This window comes from Empidonax traillii, unplaced genomic scaffold, assembly GCF_003031625.1.
Source record: "Empidonax traillii isolate 1590-97213 ecotype Southwest subspecies unplaced genomic scaffold, ASM303162v1 scaffold107:size1083646, whole genome shotgun sequence".
In the NCBI taxonomy this organism is placed as follows: domain Eukaryota; kingdom Metazoa; phylum Chordata; class Aves; order Passeriformes; family Tyrannidae; genus Empidonax; species Empidonax traillii.
The window spans coordinates 318,451-336,631 of NW_020955300.1; the positions used below are offsets into that span (position 1 = coordinate 318,451).

Consider the following 18,181-nt stretch of genomic DNA (forward strand, 5'->3'; position numbering starts at 1 on the left):
AATTAGCCACAATACATTGGTCTGTAAGTCTATTGAATACAAACGTGCTTTCTCTCCAACAGTAAAATTCTACATTTAAGTAACTGAGTTATTCAGAGACTGTGAGTGATATAGGAGATATTCAGCAATAAATAAATAAATTGATAGAACCAAAATATATTTTCAGTTTAATTATAATTGCTATTAGTTCTATTAAAAAGATGGTTTCTTTTACATAAAAACATCTGTATTGTTTGAATGATGTCATATCTTCACCTTTTTTCTTCCAGCCTCTCAAAGTTTATATTCATGGTCCTCCTGGGGTTGGCAAATCCACCATTGCTGCGGAGCTCTGCAAACATTACAGGCTACATTACATTAAGATAGATGATGTGATTTCTGAAAAAATTGCACATCTGGTGCGTTGCTGTTTTCTAATCTTCCTATTATTTTAATTTCTGTGATTTTAAAATGTTTGGCATCATTTAAAAATTAGTTGTATAAACCCATTATTATAGAATGGAAATATCTTTTGACATACTGATCACTTCTGGGAGTTGCACTGAACTCTTTTTAGAGACAGGATTGCTCAGTATCTCACCGTCCAAGAGATACTTGAAAGGAACTGTTTATTTTTTGTTTATTTTTTTACATCTGTGTATAAAATAAGTTGGCTATGGAATTTCTGAGCCTATTCATATTTCTGTTCTTGTCATTAGGAGAAAATTGTGGCTAAAGAACAGGACACTGGAGTAGAAGAGGAGGGAGATGAGGCAGAGGAGGAGGGTGAAAATGTAGAAACAGCACTGGAGTTATTAGATGGAATAAAAGAAAATATGGAGCTGAATAAAGGTAGGAAATACAAAATTATGGTTACTATACTAAAGACAACTACTGCAACCCTATGCAAATGGAAAATCAGGAAACAAATTTGTGCTCTAGAACTTTTACTTCTTATTAAAGGCAAGAATCATGTCCTTTCCATTTGTACGTACCTTATTTAAAAATAAAATAAAATGTTTTATGTTATACATTAACGTGGTGGTTTGACTCGGGCTGAATGCCAGGTGCTCACCAAAGCTTCTCTGTCATTCTCCTCCTCAACTGGGCAGAATGAGAGAAAATACAATGAAAGGTTCCATGAGCTGAGCTAAGGACAGGGAGAGAGCACTCACTGATTACTGTCATGAGCAAAACACACTCAACTTGGGGAAATTACTTAAATTTATTACCAATCAAAATCAGAGTACGATGATCTTAAAAATACCTTCCTCCTGCCCTCCCTTCTCTCCCATATTTAATTTTATTCCCAATTCTCTACCTCGTCCCACAAGAAGCATATGGGAATGGGGGTTGTGGTCAGTTCACCACATGTTGTTTCTGCTGCTGCTCCCTCCCTGGGGAGAGGAGTCCTACCTCTGCTCCAGCATGGTGTCCCTCCCACAGGCAAGAGTCCTCCATGAACCTCTCCATACTGGGGCCTCCCCATGGGCTACAGTTCTTCATGAACTGCTCCAGCATAGGCCCCTTCCAAGGGGTGCAGTTCTTCAAGAACAGGCTGCTCCATCACAGGTTTCCCATGGGGTCACAAGTCCTGCCAGCAAACCTGCTCTAGCATGGGTTCCTCTCTCCATGGGTCCACAGGTCCTGCCAGTAGCCTGCTCCAGAATGGGCTTCCCATGCAGTTACAACCTTCTTTTGCTCATCCACCTATTCCCTGTGAGCCTCCTGCATGGGTTGCACATGGATTTCTGCCCTCCCGTGGACCTCCATGCAGGGTGACAGTCTGTCTCACCATGGTCTTCACCACAGGCTGCACCCGGAGCACTTCGCTGACCTGGGTGTCTGCAGGGCTCTCACAGGTTCTCACTCCTCTCTCCTCTGGTCACATTTAACTTCTGCACAATGACCTTTTCTCTTCTTAAATGTGTTATCACAGAGGTGTCACTACCACCTCTGCTTGACTTCCAAGTCAAGTGCCAGTGCCAGCTCTGTCCTGGAGCCGGCTGGCATTAGTGCACAGTCATACAAGATTGTGGAGGGAATTTAAGTACTTTATACCTCATTAGAAAGTAAATAGCATTTACTGAAGCTGGGAAAGAATTTTAAAGTCTGCACGTTGAAAAAGGTCTATACAATTGCCATTATTGAAAAGTATTAGTTATCATCTATACATGAATAAAGTCATGTTGATTTTGAATCAGTGTGTAACATTTTCCATGTGGTATAAAGTGATCCCTACTAAAAATGCATTCTATCACTAAAGGTTTACCTATGTATCTCTTCTATATGCTTTGATTTGTTATTTAAAATAATAACGACTTTTAGAATAATAACATAATTCTATAGTTATAAATATCTAAGACTTCTAATAGCCAAAGCAAAATAAATTAGAATCAATGTTTACTAAAGCACAAAAACTCAGGTCAAACCAACCTTTTCACTTCCATATATTTTCTCAACAATACAGGACAAATAAATAGACCAATTCATATTCCAATATATTAATCTGAAAATGAAATTTGTAAAGTCAATCTCACTTCTTTTTTGCAAAACTATCGTTAAGGCTGTTAAATGTAAATAGAAAATTATTTCTTTGCTCATAATTTTTTTTATAAATATTTCTTTACTGCTTCTATTAAAATCTGATTGTATTGTTCTAAATAGAACTAATTTCATATTTAATATTCCTAAAGTTCTAATATTTATATCCCTGTAAACACAAATGTGATTTTATTTTGTAGCTACATATTAATATTCCATAAATCATTGTCAACATACAATATACAAATAGCAACTCAAAATATTTAACTTTTTTAGAGTCTAAGAAGAAGTTTCTCTGATAAATGAATTTAAATGTTAGTAAAATAATTTCAGATATCTTGTTTCTCTAAACTAGGTACCTATTAAACTTCTTTGTCTTAGGACGTCTAGATGATCAGTTTATTGTTACAATTGTGAAGGATAAGCTCCAATCTATGCCCTGTAAGAATCAGGGATATGTTTTAGATGGGTTCCCAGAGACCTACAGTCAGGCAATGGAACTTTTTCGTGGTAAGTACTGCTGCTTTTGGTTTAGTTGCTGCCATTGGTTTTTTTGCTGCTAATATTCTCATTATTATTATTGTTCTCAGTGCCATACTAATGGAATTGTATCAGCACTGTAATGACTGCAGTGCAGGATACAAACCGAAGTTGTTTACACATGATTCTTAGAGCACAAGAAATATTGTCATCCACCTTATTTAATTTATGCACAAGATCGTTTTCAGGCTCTCTTTCCTGGCAAAGTAATAAGTAAATGCACACAAAAGGAAGATATTTTTATGTTTTATGTTGATCTACTCTGCTTAAGCAAGATCTACAGCAGAAAATTTCTTCATAATATTAAAGGGCCACTGAATGAGGGGATCCAGGCAGTGCACTACTACAAATTTTGTGAGCCAGATTAGAGTGGGCTTATTAGATCAGCTACAGTAGATATGACTTCAGAGAAGCTCTGCAACAAACCTTTCAAACTGTGAGCAAGCACTGTGCATACATCAAGACCAAGATTAAGAATCATCTTCATATTTAAATTACAACACAAGGTTTGAGGGAAAAGAAGAAACAGTCTTGTTCAACTTAGTATGCTGTTCTGTAAGTGGTCATGCTCAGCTGATGCTCTTCAGGCTGTTTTACTGACTATTCAGAACAGCAGACACTAAGTGGCAGGAAGCATTTTAAATATACATCTGTAAAACATTTCCACTCACTGTTCTGAGCCTTTTCTCTGATTTTGGAAGAATAATGTACTTAGTAAGAGGAGAGCCCAAAGACAAGACGGCAATTTTGTAGTTGAACATGTTTTAAAATTGGGTATGCATGTACAGGCTGCTGCTGTGTAGGTAAAACAATTACTGGTAGAATTCTGTGGTGGCTGGAAACATAAATTACTTATTGAATTCTCTAAACGGGTGTCAAGGTCAGATTGATTTCCAGCTACTAATATTATCAGGATATAGACAAACCTGTGTTTGTACTGGACACATTTTTAACAAATATAGTGATACTGTTGCTTCAAATGAAAATATTGATCATTTCTTACTTTTGTTTTAGCGGAAGATGAAGAGGAAGAAGAAGAAGAAATAAAAAGCAAAATACCTAAATGTCATAAGATAATCACACCTGGTAAGTTTGATGGATTTCTTTTTAAATAAACTGAGGAGTTTTGAAATACTGCTGCCACCAACGAGAAGTCTAAAATATCACTCCATCTGTTCCTATTGAATTTAACTTAAATATCTATTTCATATAATGCCGCTGCCCTCATATTTGAAAGTGAACAATTAATCACAGAATCATTTAGGTTGGAAAAAAATACTAAGAACATCAAATCCAACTGTTAACCCAGCACTGTTAAGTCCATCACTGTCCCTTAGTGCCACATCTTCCTATCCCTTAAATACCTTCAGGCACGGTGGATCAACCACTTCTCTAGAGAGCCTGTTCCAATGCTTGACAACCCTTTTGGTGAATATATTTTTCTTAGTCAAATGGAAGGGTTTGTTTTAGTTTGTGGATATTTTATTCTTTTTCTTCTTTTTTTTTTTTTTTCAAATTTATTGGAATGCATCAGTTATGTTGGAAATTAAAATGATGTGGTTTTCATCTATGTAGAAATTGCTTCATCCTGGTGTTTTTGCTAGTACTTGATTTCTTTGGAGATTTTGACTATATTCAAATGCTATGTTCTTCTTCACAGAGTTTGTTTTTTCTTTGACTGCATCTGATGAATTCCTTATAAACAGAATAACAAATCTGCCAGAGAGTGTCGTTGCTGGGACTCATTATACCCAGGACAGGTTCCCGCAATCTCTGAAACTCTTCCGAGAGTCCAACACAGATGATACAACTGTTCTCAACTATTTTGATGAACTTGAAATACATCCTCAGTTTATTGGTATGAAATAATAAAATTAGTGGGTAAAATATGAACAAAAAAATTTTGTTGTTACAAATTTAACACTTGTAAAAATCATATAATAAGTGTGCATATATAAATAATATTTTTATTAACATTGCATATTGCATATACAACAAACATTTAATTATATAACCTGCAAACTGTTATTGTACAGTTAGGCTTTGTCTTAAAAATTCGAGTTTTAGTTATTTATTTTTGTAAGCTAAATTCTTTAAGTAATTTTATTACTTGGGTTACAGACCTCTGCACTTACATCTTTCCAGATAGCTGTAATAGTACATTTTCATGGACTTTCAATATTATGGTTGCTTATATTTTTTCTTTAAACATATCCTCGGACACCATTGTTGTTCACAAAAATCAGATTCGTTACCTGGTGTGCAACAAGCCAATAATTACACATGTAAGAGACACTGAGTTGCACAAGCCTGGATGCTCAGTAGTATTCCACAAACCACTCTAACTACTTTTACTATTTATACATTTTAGCAAACAATGGAATTATTGTTCATTGGCTAAAACTTTCATAGTTCTCTTATTAATTAGTATTCTGCCTTCTGTTGGTTAATGATTCTCTCACTTCTCATGCTAATTAGTCCAGTGCTCAGTCTCTCTCTTCTTTTGACTTGGTGGGTTTCTTGGGTCACTGAGCTGTGAGCGAATGGTCATGATCTCCCCCTGCTGGAATCACCTTTTACCCACTTGGAGCTGATTTCAGTACAATTACTAGGTTGGCTTTATTAGTTTCTTCCTCATCTTGGGAATTCTGCTGGATGTCCTTGTGGCCCATGAATTCTGCATTCTTTGTGTCCTCTATCAGTGGTTTAACCTTCTCCCCAAACTTTGTTAATCTCTTGCTGTGTCTGAGATTGAAGCATGTCCAGTCCTAAACCATAACAAGGCAATTCCACCAACAAGTAATTTGTCTTTCTAACACATGGACATCACTTGGATCTTACTTGTGAGTGGCTCTCTGCGTCACAGATTAAATCTCCCTTCTTTTTGATTACACTTGAAAGTGTATAAAGCTCAAACATCAAAGAACATTCTTTCTCAAGAATATTTTTACATATTCCCCATTTTGCAACACTATGGGTAATCTGTAAATTATGAAGCATTAAAGAAAATTATTAGAGATTAAAGGTGGAAAGCTGGAACTTTATCTGTTTTGCGCTATACCTGTATGCGAGAAAATTTTTCTTCCCTGCATGCTATCTAGAAAATTGTGATCACTGGAAAATCTTGAGAAGGCTATTATAATCTGATTATTCAAAACCAGTGAGATCAGAGTGTCAGCATTCTAAAGAAAAAGTGATTTTTTGGGGGGAGGGGAGAGGAAAGAAAGAACAAGGGGAAAACCCCACAACTAAAATCAAACTGCTGGTATTTGGAATGTCTGTTTGAGATGAATTATGAGAAGTTAGTTGTACAAAAGCGTCAGTCAGAACTGATTTTCTAAGATTTTTTTTTTTTTAATGTCAATCATTGAGATTATTTTGAGAATAATATATGTGTTGTTAGGAAATGTAGCAGTGGAAAAAATTCACATTGCTGGTTGTTACCCACTGAAGTATGCAAGCATATTGCTTTTGCTGTAAAATGGTAAGGACAGATTACGAAGATAATCACTGAGGAACCTTTGGCTCAGCCCATATCCTCCGTTCTAGTTGATGTTCCATCTGGATTATCAGATGCACGGAATTAAGTAGCATTGGATTTCATCAGAGAGCCAACTGCTTTCTCAGTCATATTCTGAAGAAGGGTTTAAAAATTGTGTTTGATTTGTTAAATATTGACTCAATAAGTTTTCTTCTACCTTAATTTTAGAAAATCGTTGCATATGGTTTTATGTATCATTTTTATGATTATTATTTTTTTATGAATCTGAAATATGATTAGTACAAAGGAGAGGGCTTCAAGATTCTGTAAACCCTACTTTGCCACAATGAATCACTGCATGAAAGCTGCAAGTTGGTTATCTTGTATCTTGTGTTCCAAAAAGCATGTTAAAGTTATAACAGCAATTTAATTTGAACACCTTAAATTATTAACTCATTTTCTGATGATTTTTCCTCTCCACTGGCATCAGTGCTAGCCTAATCTTTCATTTAAAAGGCATTTATTTTTGAGGATAAATGTAGTTAGTTATGATTGCTGTAATATGTGCATCGTACTCTTCTGTGGCCGTCTAAGAAAAACCGTGTAGTCTTTAGGACCTCAAATTCAACGCTGGTATTAGCAGTACTATAAGTGATTGGAAAAGTGATTTTCATTGTAATTTGTATATCCAGGTGCAGTTAAAATTGTGGAAGCGTTGGACTGCTTGTCATAGCAAATTTCTTAAACTTGAAATCCTTCAGGAATGCAATTCCTGATTTTCTGAAAGAAGGAGCTGTAAAAGAATTTTATCATTTAAAATTATGTTATCTTTCTCCTCAATTCACGGGCAGAGTTTGGACTTCAAGTCCAAATCACAAACACTTCAACTGTTGGAAGAATGGTGTTACTATTCGACAGCTATCTTCTGCCTGAATCGGTGATCAGAAAGAACTGGGAAGAACGCTTTGCCAATAACTTTCAAAATAACTTCCTAAAGCAGAGAACTGTGAAGCAAGGACTACTGAATTCTCCTCTAAATTCTATATTCTAATTGTTCTGTCTTTTTCCCTTCATTCGCTTCCTCTCCTTACCCAGTTCTGTGCTTTTATGTCTTCCATTTCTTGCCTCTGAACAAGCCCTTTATCTGTGTATTCTCTACCTCAAATGCCCACTCTTCCTCTTTCCCATGTACATTTCTGTACCTTTTCTGCCTCCTATGCTGGATCTAGAAAGCTCTGGAGAAAGTCTTCATTCTTTTGTACTTTTCCTTTGTCCTTGTCAAGTTTAATGTGCAAATAACCTCCAGCAATTAAAAGGGAGAAGGAATAGAATGAAAGAGAAGGTCTTGCTCAGTCTCTATGTTCCTACCTGAAGCTACAGATTTGCTTTGTAAATATAACATAGTAAGAGGTGGATAGAGATAGGTCTGTATATTTGTAAATCTGCATGAGTAAAAACTTTGGAGTTTATGCCAAATCCTAACAACCTATTCTGTAGCCTTTGGGGCAACACAAGGACAAAGCTGATGGTTTTTATGCATCTGGATAAATTGACATAAGATTGGTGTCAGGAACATCTCTGACAGTTGATTGAGCTCATTTACGTGTTTCAAAACCTGGGCAAGCTGCAACTGATAAATGACAGTTATAAAAATTATTTTATTACATTTCTTCCTTACATCATCTTAAAATGCAAATTATTTTAGCTGAAGCTAGTAAAGAAAATCTGATTTAGAAAACTTAATTCTGTGTAGCAAAAAATGACATTTATAAGCAACTGAAAACAACATCTTATACCTGAAAATTCAAACAATGTGAGCACCATATGTCTTTAGGTCCTGCAGTTATTTACTATTATTATTATATTATTTACTAATGTCCATTGATAATTGACAAAAGCCTTTAAATGTTTTCTCTTGAATTGTTTAAAAGATGTACCCATATATGAAGATCCTGAGAACAGATTTATTGTGCAAAAGATCATTAAAGAAATTGGAGAATCTCGAAATTATGGCTTGACAGATGAAGAAAAGGAGATTTTGGAACGCAAAGCAGCCGAGGAACGCCTTGCCAAAGAAGCTCAAGAAAAAGCTGAACAAGAGCGTAAAGAAGCTGAAGAAAGAGCTGAAAGGATGGCAAGATTGGAAGAGTGGGTAGGTTAATACATATTTTTGGAAAACCACTAATTTGTATATTTTATATGACTTCAAGACATCTTTATGTAAATACACTTGAGAAGTATGGCATAAATTTTCATTCTCTCATATAAGGCATTCTTTCATGTTTTGTATCATACTTCAGATCTGGGGTAGACTATCTCCACAGTGCATTTTGGAGCCCATCCTACAGAATGTAGTCTCTTTTTATTACAGACATAACATTTTTTTGTATGTCTTTAAAATACTTCTATGATACTCTTGTTGTAGCTATGCTGTAGTTCTTATATTTTACCATTTATAAATGTCTACTATAATCAATGGTAATTTTCCATATCAGTTCTTGTAGGACTTTTGCATTTTGCTCGTTTTACTTTTAAGCAGCTGACCACGTCTTAATTATCAAACTAAACTTTAACTTAACACTGATCAACATTCCAGTCTCTGCTGCAGAAAGGTTTCTGAGCCTGCAAGAACATGAGTAAGAGCTGAGTCCTCAGTTCTGTAGGGACTGCCTGATGCAGTTTGAAAGATGATTTTTGTTGGCTAATAATGTAATAAGTACTTGGCATTCAGGCGACCTGGCCTCACATGATTTGCACATGATGCTTTTTCCTTATTGACTTTGCCACACCTAGGGACATTTTAGGTAAATAACCTGAAGTGCATACTTAAGAATGTCCTTATTCACACCCAAAGTCAGGTTGTTTCCCCAGAAGGCAGATCTATTGTCTTCTTTTAGAGCTATTTAAAACCAAACTGATCATTCCACAGATAAGTCCTTTTCTTATATTCGAATGTCCATACACACCTATGGGGAAATAATACACTGAAATTACTCACTTTTAAAGAACCATTTACATTACTCTGATGTTGGCTTGTAAATAAGGATTTTTTTGTTATCTGTGTACTTATTTACAGCCTTAGTCAACATTAAATAGCATTTTGTGCTCTGTAAATTTTTTTAGGTATAGTTAACACACTTTTAGCTACAACCAGTCCAATGGCATCTACCTTTAATAGAGCGAACTGTGCATTACTCAAAGCTAAACCACGTATTTAAATAACATGTGCTCTTAAGATTATCCTTTTGGATAGGCAGGTGCTCAGGAAATGTAAGCAACTGTTCATTTGATGCTGAAACTGTAGATTAGCTGCTGTCTCTGAGTAGTGACTATTTATTCAATAGCACTCCTGGATTGGGTGAATAAGGTAAATATTTTATTTTATACATATATTATTATATGTATATTATTATTGTATATTCTCTGAGGTGATCAGTGATAGGACCCAAAGGAATGGCCTGAAGCTGTGTCAGAGGAGGTTTAGGTTGGATATAAGAAAAAGATTCTTCACCCAGATTGTGGTTGGGCACTGGAACAGGCTCCCCAGGGAAGTGGTCACAGCACCAAGCCTGATACAATTCAAGAAGTGTTTGGACAATAATCTCAGGCACATGGTGTGATACGTGGGGATGATCCTGTGCAGAGCTGAGTTGGACTCGATGATCCTTGTTGGTCCCTTCCAACTCAGCATATTCCGTGATTCTGTGATTAGTGTATCAGTTTTATCTGAACATTGCTTTTATGTTATGCCTTGGGTATAGAAAAGCAGTCTTGCTGTATCTATGTGCATCTATATACATCAGAGAGGACAATGGAAATGAGTTGGAGTAATCTTTTGCCTAAAGCTACTGCAAATATGCATGCTACTAAGTGCTCTTGAATGGAAGAAAGAGAAATTTGCGGCAGTTTTATTTCCTCACTCCTATTTTTTGAGTGTAATAATTATATTTGATTTAACCTGAATTTGGGAATAAATTTAGCTGATATAAACAAATGTAAATCACAGTTGGTTTAGTCTAACTTTCAAACCCTTTAAAAACATCAATGAAATAAAAATAAAGTGTTGGGCCCAGTTCTGTTTAATATCTTTACTGATAATTTAGATGAGGGGATTGGGTCCACATTAGTAAATTTGCAGATGACACCAAGCTGGGGGGGAGTGTCAATCAGCTAGAAGGCAGGAGGGCTCTGCAGAGGGACCTGGACAGACTGGAGAAATAGTTTGATTCCAACAGAATGAGGTTCAACAAGGCCAAGTGCTGAGTCCTGCACTTTGGCCACAACAACCCCCTGCAGCACTACAGGCTGGGCACAGAGTGGCTGGAGAGCAGCCAGGCAGAAAGGGACCTGGGGGTGCTGATCGACAGGAGGCTGAACATGAGCCAGCAGTGTGCCTAGGTAGCCAAGAAGGCCAATGGCATCCTGGCCTGGATTAGGAACAGTGTGGCCAGCAGGAGCAGGGCAGTGATCCTTCCCCTGTACTCTGCGTTGGTGAGGCCACACCTGGAGTATTGTGTTCAGCTCTGGGCCTCTCAGTTCAGGAAGGATATTGAGGTGCTGGAGCGGGTCCAGAGAAGAGCAACGAGGCTGGTGAAGGGACTCGAGCACAAGTCCTATGAGGAGAGGCTGAGGGAGCTGGGGTTGTTTAGCCTGGAGAGGAGGATGCTCAGGGGAGACCTCATCACTCTCTACAACTACCTGAAAGGAGGTTGTAGCCAAGTGGAGATTGGGCTCTTCTCCCAGGCAGCTGTCAGTAAGACAAGAGGGCATGGTCTCAAGCTCTGCTGGGGGATGTTTAGGTTGGATACTAGGACGAAATTCTTTACAGAGAGAGTAATCAGGCACTGGAATGGGCTGCCCAGGGAGGTGGTGGATTCTCTGCCCCTGGAGATGAGACTGGATGTGGTACTTAGTGCTGTGGTGGTAGTGGATCAAGGGTTAGACTTGATGATCCCAGAGGTCCTTTCCAACCCGGATGATTTTATGATTCTATGAAAGCAAAGGAACCAAACACAACACAATTTACTGTTTTAATATTTAGAGATCCAGGGCTCTCTTCTGAGTAGAACCCTGAAGAAACTATCTGCATTTGCAATAGTACTATTTTTTGAGGTGCTACTGTGTATTTCAATAATTTTGCTAAGTACCATATGGAAACAGGACCACTAGAAGACTTCAGAATAAATCTCCTTTTAGGTGTTAAAGAGGAAAAATAAAATAATTTTACTAAGAAGATTATTTCAGTAGTCAACATGTTTAATTCTTTGTCCTCAGTGTTTCACATGTTTTAAATTTAATAAACAGTTGATCTTTTTTCCTGCCAAGTTGTGTTTTAAAGTTCTGCCTATAGCTTATAAAACTAATTTTTTTCCTCTAGGCCATAATCATTATGTAGCCAAGTGCTATTTGGTAGATGTTATAACCCTTATTATGTATGATTTTATTTTTTTTAAATTTTTTTCATTACTTGTAGAATAAACAGCAGGAGGAAGTGCAAAGACAAGAACGAGAGTTATTGGAGGCCCAATCCCTTCCATTACGAAACTATTTAATGAAGAATGTCATGCCAACACTCATGCAAGGGATAAATGAATGCTGTAGGATCAGGCCAGAAGATCCAGTCAATTTTCTGGTAAGGTGGTTATGCATTGTTTCTTCAATATGTTTCAATATTCATCTAGACTCAAAGGACTAACATAAGGACTTAAATTCTTTTTCCCCACTGTCATAATAACAAACTAATTAATAACTTGTATCTGCAATTCTGGTGAACAGCAATTAAACAGTGAAAATTAAAACCCAGCGACTACTCTCTGTGGGTTCAGTTGATACTGTGTATCAAGTAAGGGCATAATCCAGTTTAGTGAAACAGTAATAGGGCAAGAATCACTATCAGAATCTGTTTCCCTTTGGTATGTGCACTGCACGCCTTATGTACCCTGACAATTCTGCTGTGACATGAGAAGCCTGCAAGTTAAAGAAGCATTTGACACTAGGCTCTCATGTCCAGTAGGGTCATTGGCACAATCAGTTATGATATCTGGTAGCTTGAGCCAGGTACCACAAAAGAAATTCCAGGGCAATTACACCCTGATAATCTACACTCCCCATCCCTCACAGGACAGTCTGGACCAACAGCCATGTAAGGGGCTGGGATCTTATTATTGCTTTCCATTGTTTCGCTGTTTGGTTACCAGTGGTTGTTAAGTGATCCCCTTCACACCCTCTTAGGTAGGGTTCGGAGGCAGTTTCGGTCTGTTCTGTAGTCCATGCCATACTATGGTTTTTGCAGTTCATATAACACAGTCTATGGGCTGTCCACTCCAGCTATTAATTTTAAAGTAATTTTTAAGCTGCAGCTTTGTTTATTCTGACTATTATTAATGTTCATATTGTTAGCACCAGGTTTTGCTGTGATCCATCTTTGACTTGCACATGGTTCAGATAAAGTTCAACTTGTGTGCTAACAATTCTAGCTGCTTGTGTCTACTTTCAAATGATATAAAATTTTTAACCCTTCAGAAAGGGGGATGTGACTCTCCATCCACCTCTCTAGGCACAACCAAACATATTGTTGTAATGATGAATGCAAGCTCTTGGTAATTCCCTTCACAGCACAGAGATAAATTAATGAGAAAATCCCATGGGACATTTACAGAATAATTCCAGTTGCAAATGATGTCAGGAAGTTATCCATTTCAACTTTCGTTTGAAAGCAGGGTCAGCATTACATTCAGACAGTAATTCAGGTGCTATAACGTTATTGCTGTGCTCATGTTCTCCTGCACATCCTAGCAAGTTATTAACAAGCTGAAACAGAGCATTTTATTAACCAAGCAAAAGTTTAAAATGAAAGCAAGAGTGTTGCAATGCCACTTCAGGCACTAAGGAATGTTTTCTCACTTTAACCTTTTTGCGAGTGGTAATTACCTGTAGCTGTATGAGCATGAAATCTTCCCTAGTAACTGCATCGCTTTTAAGTATCCTCTACTCCTCTGGGTCCAGAAATCAGGCCCTATAGTACTCCCTAGGCTTTTCCATGGAGTGATAAATACTGTTATAAATGGCTCACTTTCTTCTCTTGCCCACGATAGAAATGGGGTGACTGCTACCAAGAGGGAGAATGAGGTCAATGGTTTTTTGGACGGTGTTTGTGGGAAAGGGATTTCTTAGACATAACTGCCAGAAATTACGTTTTAGAGCCATATAATACTTTCTGCAATTTTTTTAAAGCAATGTTATCCACTATAATTTTGTTATTTTGCATAAATTTCAAAGTTGGAGATGTAAAAATAATTGTAACTTTGAAACTCTTCTGTTTATAGGCAGAATATCTCTTCAAGAACAGTTCTGATATTGACTGGAATAATCGTTAAATCCTAGCAGCCATGGGAATTGTGAAATAAAAATGCAGAAAATTCCTCATACATTTTAGATAAAAATACTTAGTTTCTGAAATTATTTTTGGTTAGGCTTATTATGTAATCTTCCTTTTTATTTCTCATGCTTTATTACTATGTGGTATTGGGTTTTCAATATTTCTTTTATAAAAGTTTCATTTACTGCACATGTTTATTAATCCATTTACACCTCTGTATTTAATATGTCTGTTTGAAAGTGTGAACCATAAGAATCTGTTCTCTCTTCAAAATCTTCATCCTAGATTTATTTTCAGATGTACATTCTACTTAAGCAATATAGTATTTTCCTAATCCATAGTGAATGTAAGCAGCCAGCTTGAGAAAAACTATTATTAAAAAAATAGTGTTTTTACTGAAAACGGAAATACATAGAAGCAGCACTTATTTCCCCTCCTGGTTACCAAGAGGCAAAAAGTCACACAATATAGTCTTCTCGTGCTGCACTGAAGACTGACTTGTAAACAGTTTCCCAGTACAGGTATGTCAGAAATCCTGTGTTTTACTTTAGTATCCAAAATATGGGTGTAGTTCTCATTTAATTATCCTCATCATTCAATATTACATGTTTTTTATAGATTCTTGAAGAATATAGACTTTTCAGCTTGTGGCTGTCATTCCCAATTTTATTGATTCATCCAGCTCTTGCAGAAAGAGTATCTATGCTGACTGAGCTGAAACTGATAGAACACGTGGTGTAAAACAAATACAAGATTTTTTCAAAACAAAAGGCAAGGACCTTTTGGGAGAAATGGGGTGGGGGGAAGAGGAAGAACTGAAAGAATGGTGACATAGAAACAACTGTTTTATCTGTAACTTTTAGTATCAGAATTTTTAGAATGCCCAATGTTCTTATTGAGATATATTAATATTTTTACACACTATGAGTCTTATTTTATCTGTTTTCACACAGTCACACAGACAGGTCAGTGATGATAGCCAGGAAGAGTTTGGAACCATCCTGTCCTACTCTAAAGAAACAGATTTTTTTGTGATCTATTTATCTTATGTACTGTCAGCTCAGGTTACCATTTATCGTGTGAGGCAGTTAAAAATTAAATAATCGGCAGTTTCAGATAATTTTTTAGTTTGAAAGTCCTTTTTTTTCAGAGTAAAGATGAAAACCAGACACTGACAAAATAAGGTAAAACGGGAGGTTTTCTGTAGAGTTATTGCAATGTATTTACCTGTCTAAGAATAAAGTTTTGAGCTGAACTATAAAGTGTGACTTTTTTTTTTTAATTCAATTCTCCGAAATTTTATGCAACTTGTAACGGGCAGAGGTTTCAAAGAACAATTACTAGGAAAGGGTCTGTTTGCTCTGTGTGGGGCACGATTAAAAACCGCTCCATGCGGGTGTCCAACGCCGGGCGCGAGGACCCTCCCCGGGATCCCCTTCCATCCCTCAGGGCCGCTGCGGGACCGCCCGGGCGAGCCCACCCCGCGCACGCGCCGCCCCTCGGCCGTTGGCGCTTTGTTTTCAAACGCGGCCGGCGCTGACGAGACTACATCTCCCAGCCTGCCCCGCGGCGCCGCCGTCCCGCCTGCGCACGCGCGGCCGGGCGAGCGTGCGCGCCGTGCGGGGGTGTCCGCGGCGCTGCGTCAGGCCCCCCCCGGGCCGGGACGTTGCTGTGGTAGCGCCCGGGCGCCATGTTAGAAGGCCGGAGGGGAAGAGGCGAGTGAAGCGGCGGCGGCCGGGCCGGCACAGCCGCTCCCTCCTCTCCCGGGGCCTGGCCCCGGCCCGTGCCATGGTCGCGTCTCCCGCCGCTCCGCGGGACGAGTGACCGGTCCTCAGGCGGCAGCGGTGGGGGAGGACGCAGAGGAAGAGGAGGAGGGAGAAGGGGGCGACGCGGCGGCGGCGGCGGTGGTGGCGGCGGAGGAGGAGGAGGAGGAGGAGGGGCCGGAGAGACGATGCCGTTGTAAGTCGGGAGCTCGCGGGGCGCGCTCGGGGCCCCCGCTGTGCCGGCCCGGGCCCTCCTGCCGGGCTCGGGCCCTGCCCTTCCCCCCGCGCCGCTTCCGCTGCCGCAGTGTGCGGGCCTGGGGCCGCTGCGGCCCCGCCGGAGCGCAGCGCTCTCCCTCCCGCCCCCTCCGGCCCCCCCACGGCCGTGGGCCCCGTAGGACACGCTGATCTGGCTTTGGCGCCGTTGTTGTTGTCGCCTTCGCCGCGACCCCGCAGCGGCGGCGTGTGGGGCCGAGCGGCCGCGTGCGGCGCCCCCGCCCCCCCCGCCGGGTCCGGGCGCTCGGAGGGGCAAGACCGCGTGTCCGTCCCCTCCTCGCCCTGCCCGCCGGGGCTGAGGCGCTTTTTTTCCCGAGAGCCCCGGCGAAGCCTCCGCCCCCGCGGCCGCGCGGGCGGCTTTTCCCCGCTCCGGGGGTAGCAGAGCCCGAGCCGCCGGTTCCAGCGGCCACCCCGAGCGTATCCCGCTGCCCTTGGAACCCCCCGTTGCCGGCGGGGCCGGGCAGCGCCCCCGGCCGGCAGCGCGGGCGGCGGGGCCGTGTCCCCCCCCCCCCCCACCGGGAACCCCCGGGCTCGTGCTTTGGACCTGTCGTGTCGTGACCCTGCCGGTAGTCAGGAACGACCAAGTGTGGCATTATTCATCCCGGTTTGTTCACAGATTTATATCAATCCCACACCCTGCGGGTTTTTTTTTAGCCCTTCCTTTTTTTTTTTTTTTTTTTTTTTTTAAACTTGCTGACGTTTTAACGATTTCTGGTTGAGACGACAAAACTATCAAATCCTCGCTTCTGTAGGTCATAATTTTAGTATTTTATTCCCAATAAAAATCGAAGGAACCAGTGATGTGTAGGTGGGCACTTTTTTATGTTAGATTTAGTTGGTATGTTTGTTTTTTATTGAAGAAAAAAAAAAGAATTATTTGCTAATTTTTTTACTGTTATTAGTTGGGTTTATTCACTATTGTTTTAAGTGTGTATACTTTAAGTGAAGGGTAGCCATGCTTGCCTGTTGTGGTTGTTTAATTCAGTCTAAAATACTGCTAAGTTAGTCATGGGGTGGATTACACAGTAGAAACTTACCCGAAAGAGTGTGTGGTAGGGAAAACACAGTGAGTGAATCCAGGAAGGCGAGTGATTATGCCAAGTAGGTTCTAATACTTGTATAATTAAGATGCAATGTCCTTATACCCTATCAGTTTTGCACATGTTCATTATGGCCATGAAAACTTACCAGAAATCAGCTTTGAAGTTGGCTAGGCTTTTCAGCCTCAGGAAAATAAGAGGGTGTTTATTCTGCTTGCTTTCATTCTTAGTTTATTTTGTTGTGACTACATAAATTCCAAATGCTTAGTAACAACATTTAAAAGCTTGGGCTACTTGTATGAATTGCAGTAGTAGCAGTCTTCAACTTCGAAAGTTTGGACTGACTTGATAATTTTTTCTTATGTTGGTGCTTATGATACTTTAACTAGAAACTCTTAAATAACATTACATAGTTATATTTGCACTAATATATTGCTGTTTTCTGTATAAACATCACTTGGCAACTTAACTAGTACAGGATGGTTACTGTAGTTAGCAAAAGTGAAGCTTTCTCAGTTTATGCATTTGTTCAATCATTTAAATGTTCGAAATTACTGATTTTGTATCGGTCTGTCAGGACTTCAAAGTGAGCATTTTAATGCTAGTAAGTTGAAAGGCTAGTAATATTGATTCGTCAGTTTATGAAGTGTTACCACTGACTTAAGTTTAGAGGGGGGAAAAAAAAGGGCTTAGGAAGCCCTTTTCCATATAGGAAGTTCCTTTTCTATATAAGTATTTCCAGTTGATGCTTTCATGCTTTTGGATGATAATCTTTTAGAGTGAAAGTGGAACAACCTTATATCACTGCCCAACTTTCAAAATGACCAAGTGTCACCCCCTCACCTCGCCTTTTTTGTTTGTGTTTTTTTTTGGCTGACCTTTAAATACATCCTTTAAACTTCATTTTCAAGGGTGGCGTTTGCAATTGACAGGCCTAAACAGAACGATCTCCCATACAACCAGAGGTTGTTCTTATTCTTGACCTGAAAGTCCAGGGTTCCCCAAGGTTACAGCAGTGTTGATAGTGTGTGTATGTGTGCTTATTAACAGTATGGGACAAAGCTATAAAATCAAGCAAATTCTTTATGTACCTGGCACATCAGTGGTAAGAGAGCAAACTGGGGTTCTGCTGATGCTGATAGCTGACATTTGCAGAAGCTTTTTAATGTTTAAAACAACCACT

General features: G+C 39.3%; 2 protein-coding genes across 5 annotated transcripts in view; both read left to right on the top strand.

Moving 5' to 3' along the window:
- AK7 (adenylate kinase 7) overlaps positions 1 to 14,306 on the top strand; it is a 28,035-nt gene extending 13,729 nt beyond the window's left edge. Inside the window, exons 12-19 of the mRNA XM_027882594.1 lie at positions 270 to 398; positions 699 to 831; positions 2,905 to 3,033; positions 4,078 to 4,149; positions 4,724 to 4,921; positions 8,476 to 8,696; positions 12,018 to 12,176; positions 13,870 to 14,306. Coding sequence (XP_027738395.1) covers positions 270 to 398; positions 699 to 831; positions 2,905 to 3,033; positions 4,078 to 4,149; positions 4,724 to 4,921; positions 8,476 to 8,696; positions 12,018 to 12,176; positions 13,870 to 13,920 — 1,092 coding nt within the window. The 3' untranslated portion in view covers positions 13,921 to 14,306. The remainder of the gene's footprint in view (positions 1 to 269; positions 399 to 698; positions 832 to 2,904; positions 3,034 to 4,077; positions 4,150 to 4,723; positions 4,922 to 8,475; positions 8,697 to 12,017; positions 12,177 to 13,869) is intronic.
- Positions 14,307 to 15,553: 1,247 nt separating this feature from the next.
- The window catches only part of PAPOLA (poly(A) polymerase alpha), a 42,520-nt gene continuing 39,892 nt past the window's right edge, over positions 15,554 to 18,181 (top strand). For 2 of the 4 annotated variants that reach the window (XM_027882587.1, XM_027882588.1), the window contains exon 1: positions 15,555 to 15,881. In XM_027882587.1, the coding sequence (XP_027738388.1) occupies positions 15,874 to 15,881 (8 nt within the window). In that variant the 5' untranslated portion in view covers positions 15,555 to 15,873. Of the gene's footprint in view, positions 15,882 to 18,181 lie in introns of all 4 variants that reach the window. The other 2 variants (XM_027882590.1, XM_027882589.1) reach the window with 2 other exon arrangements.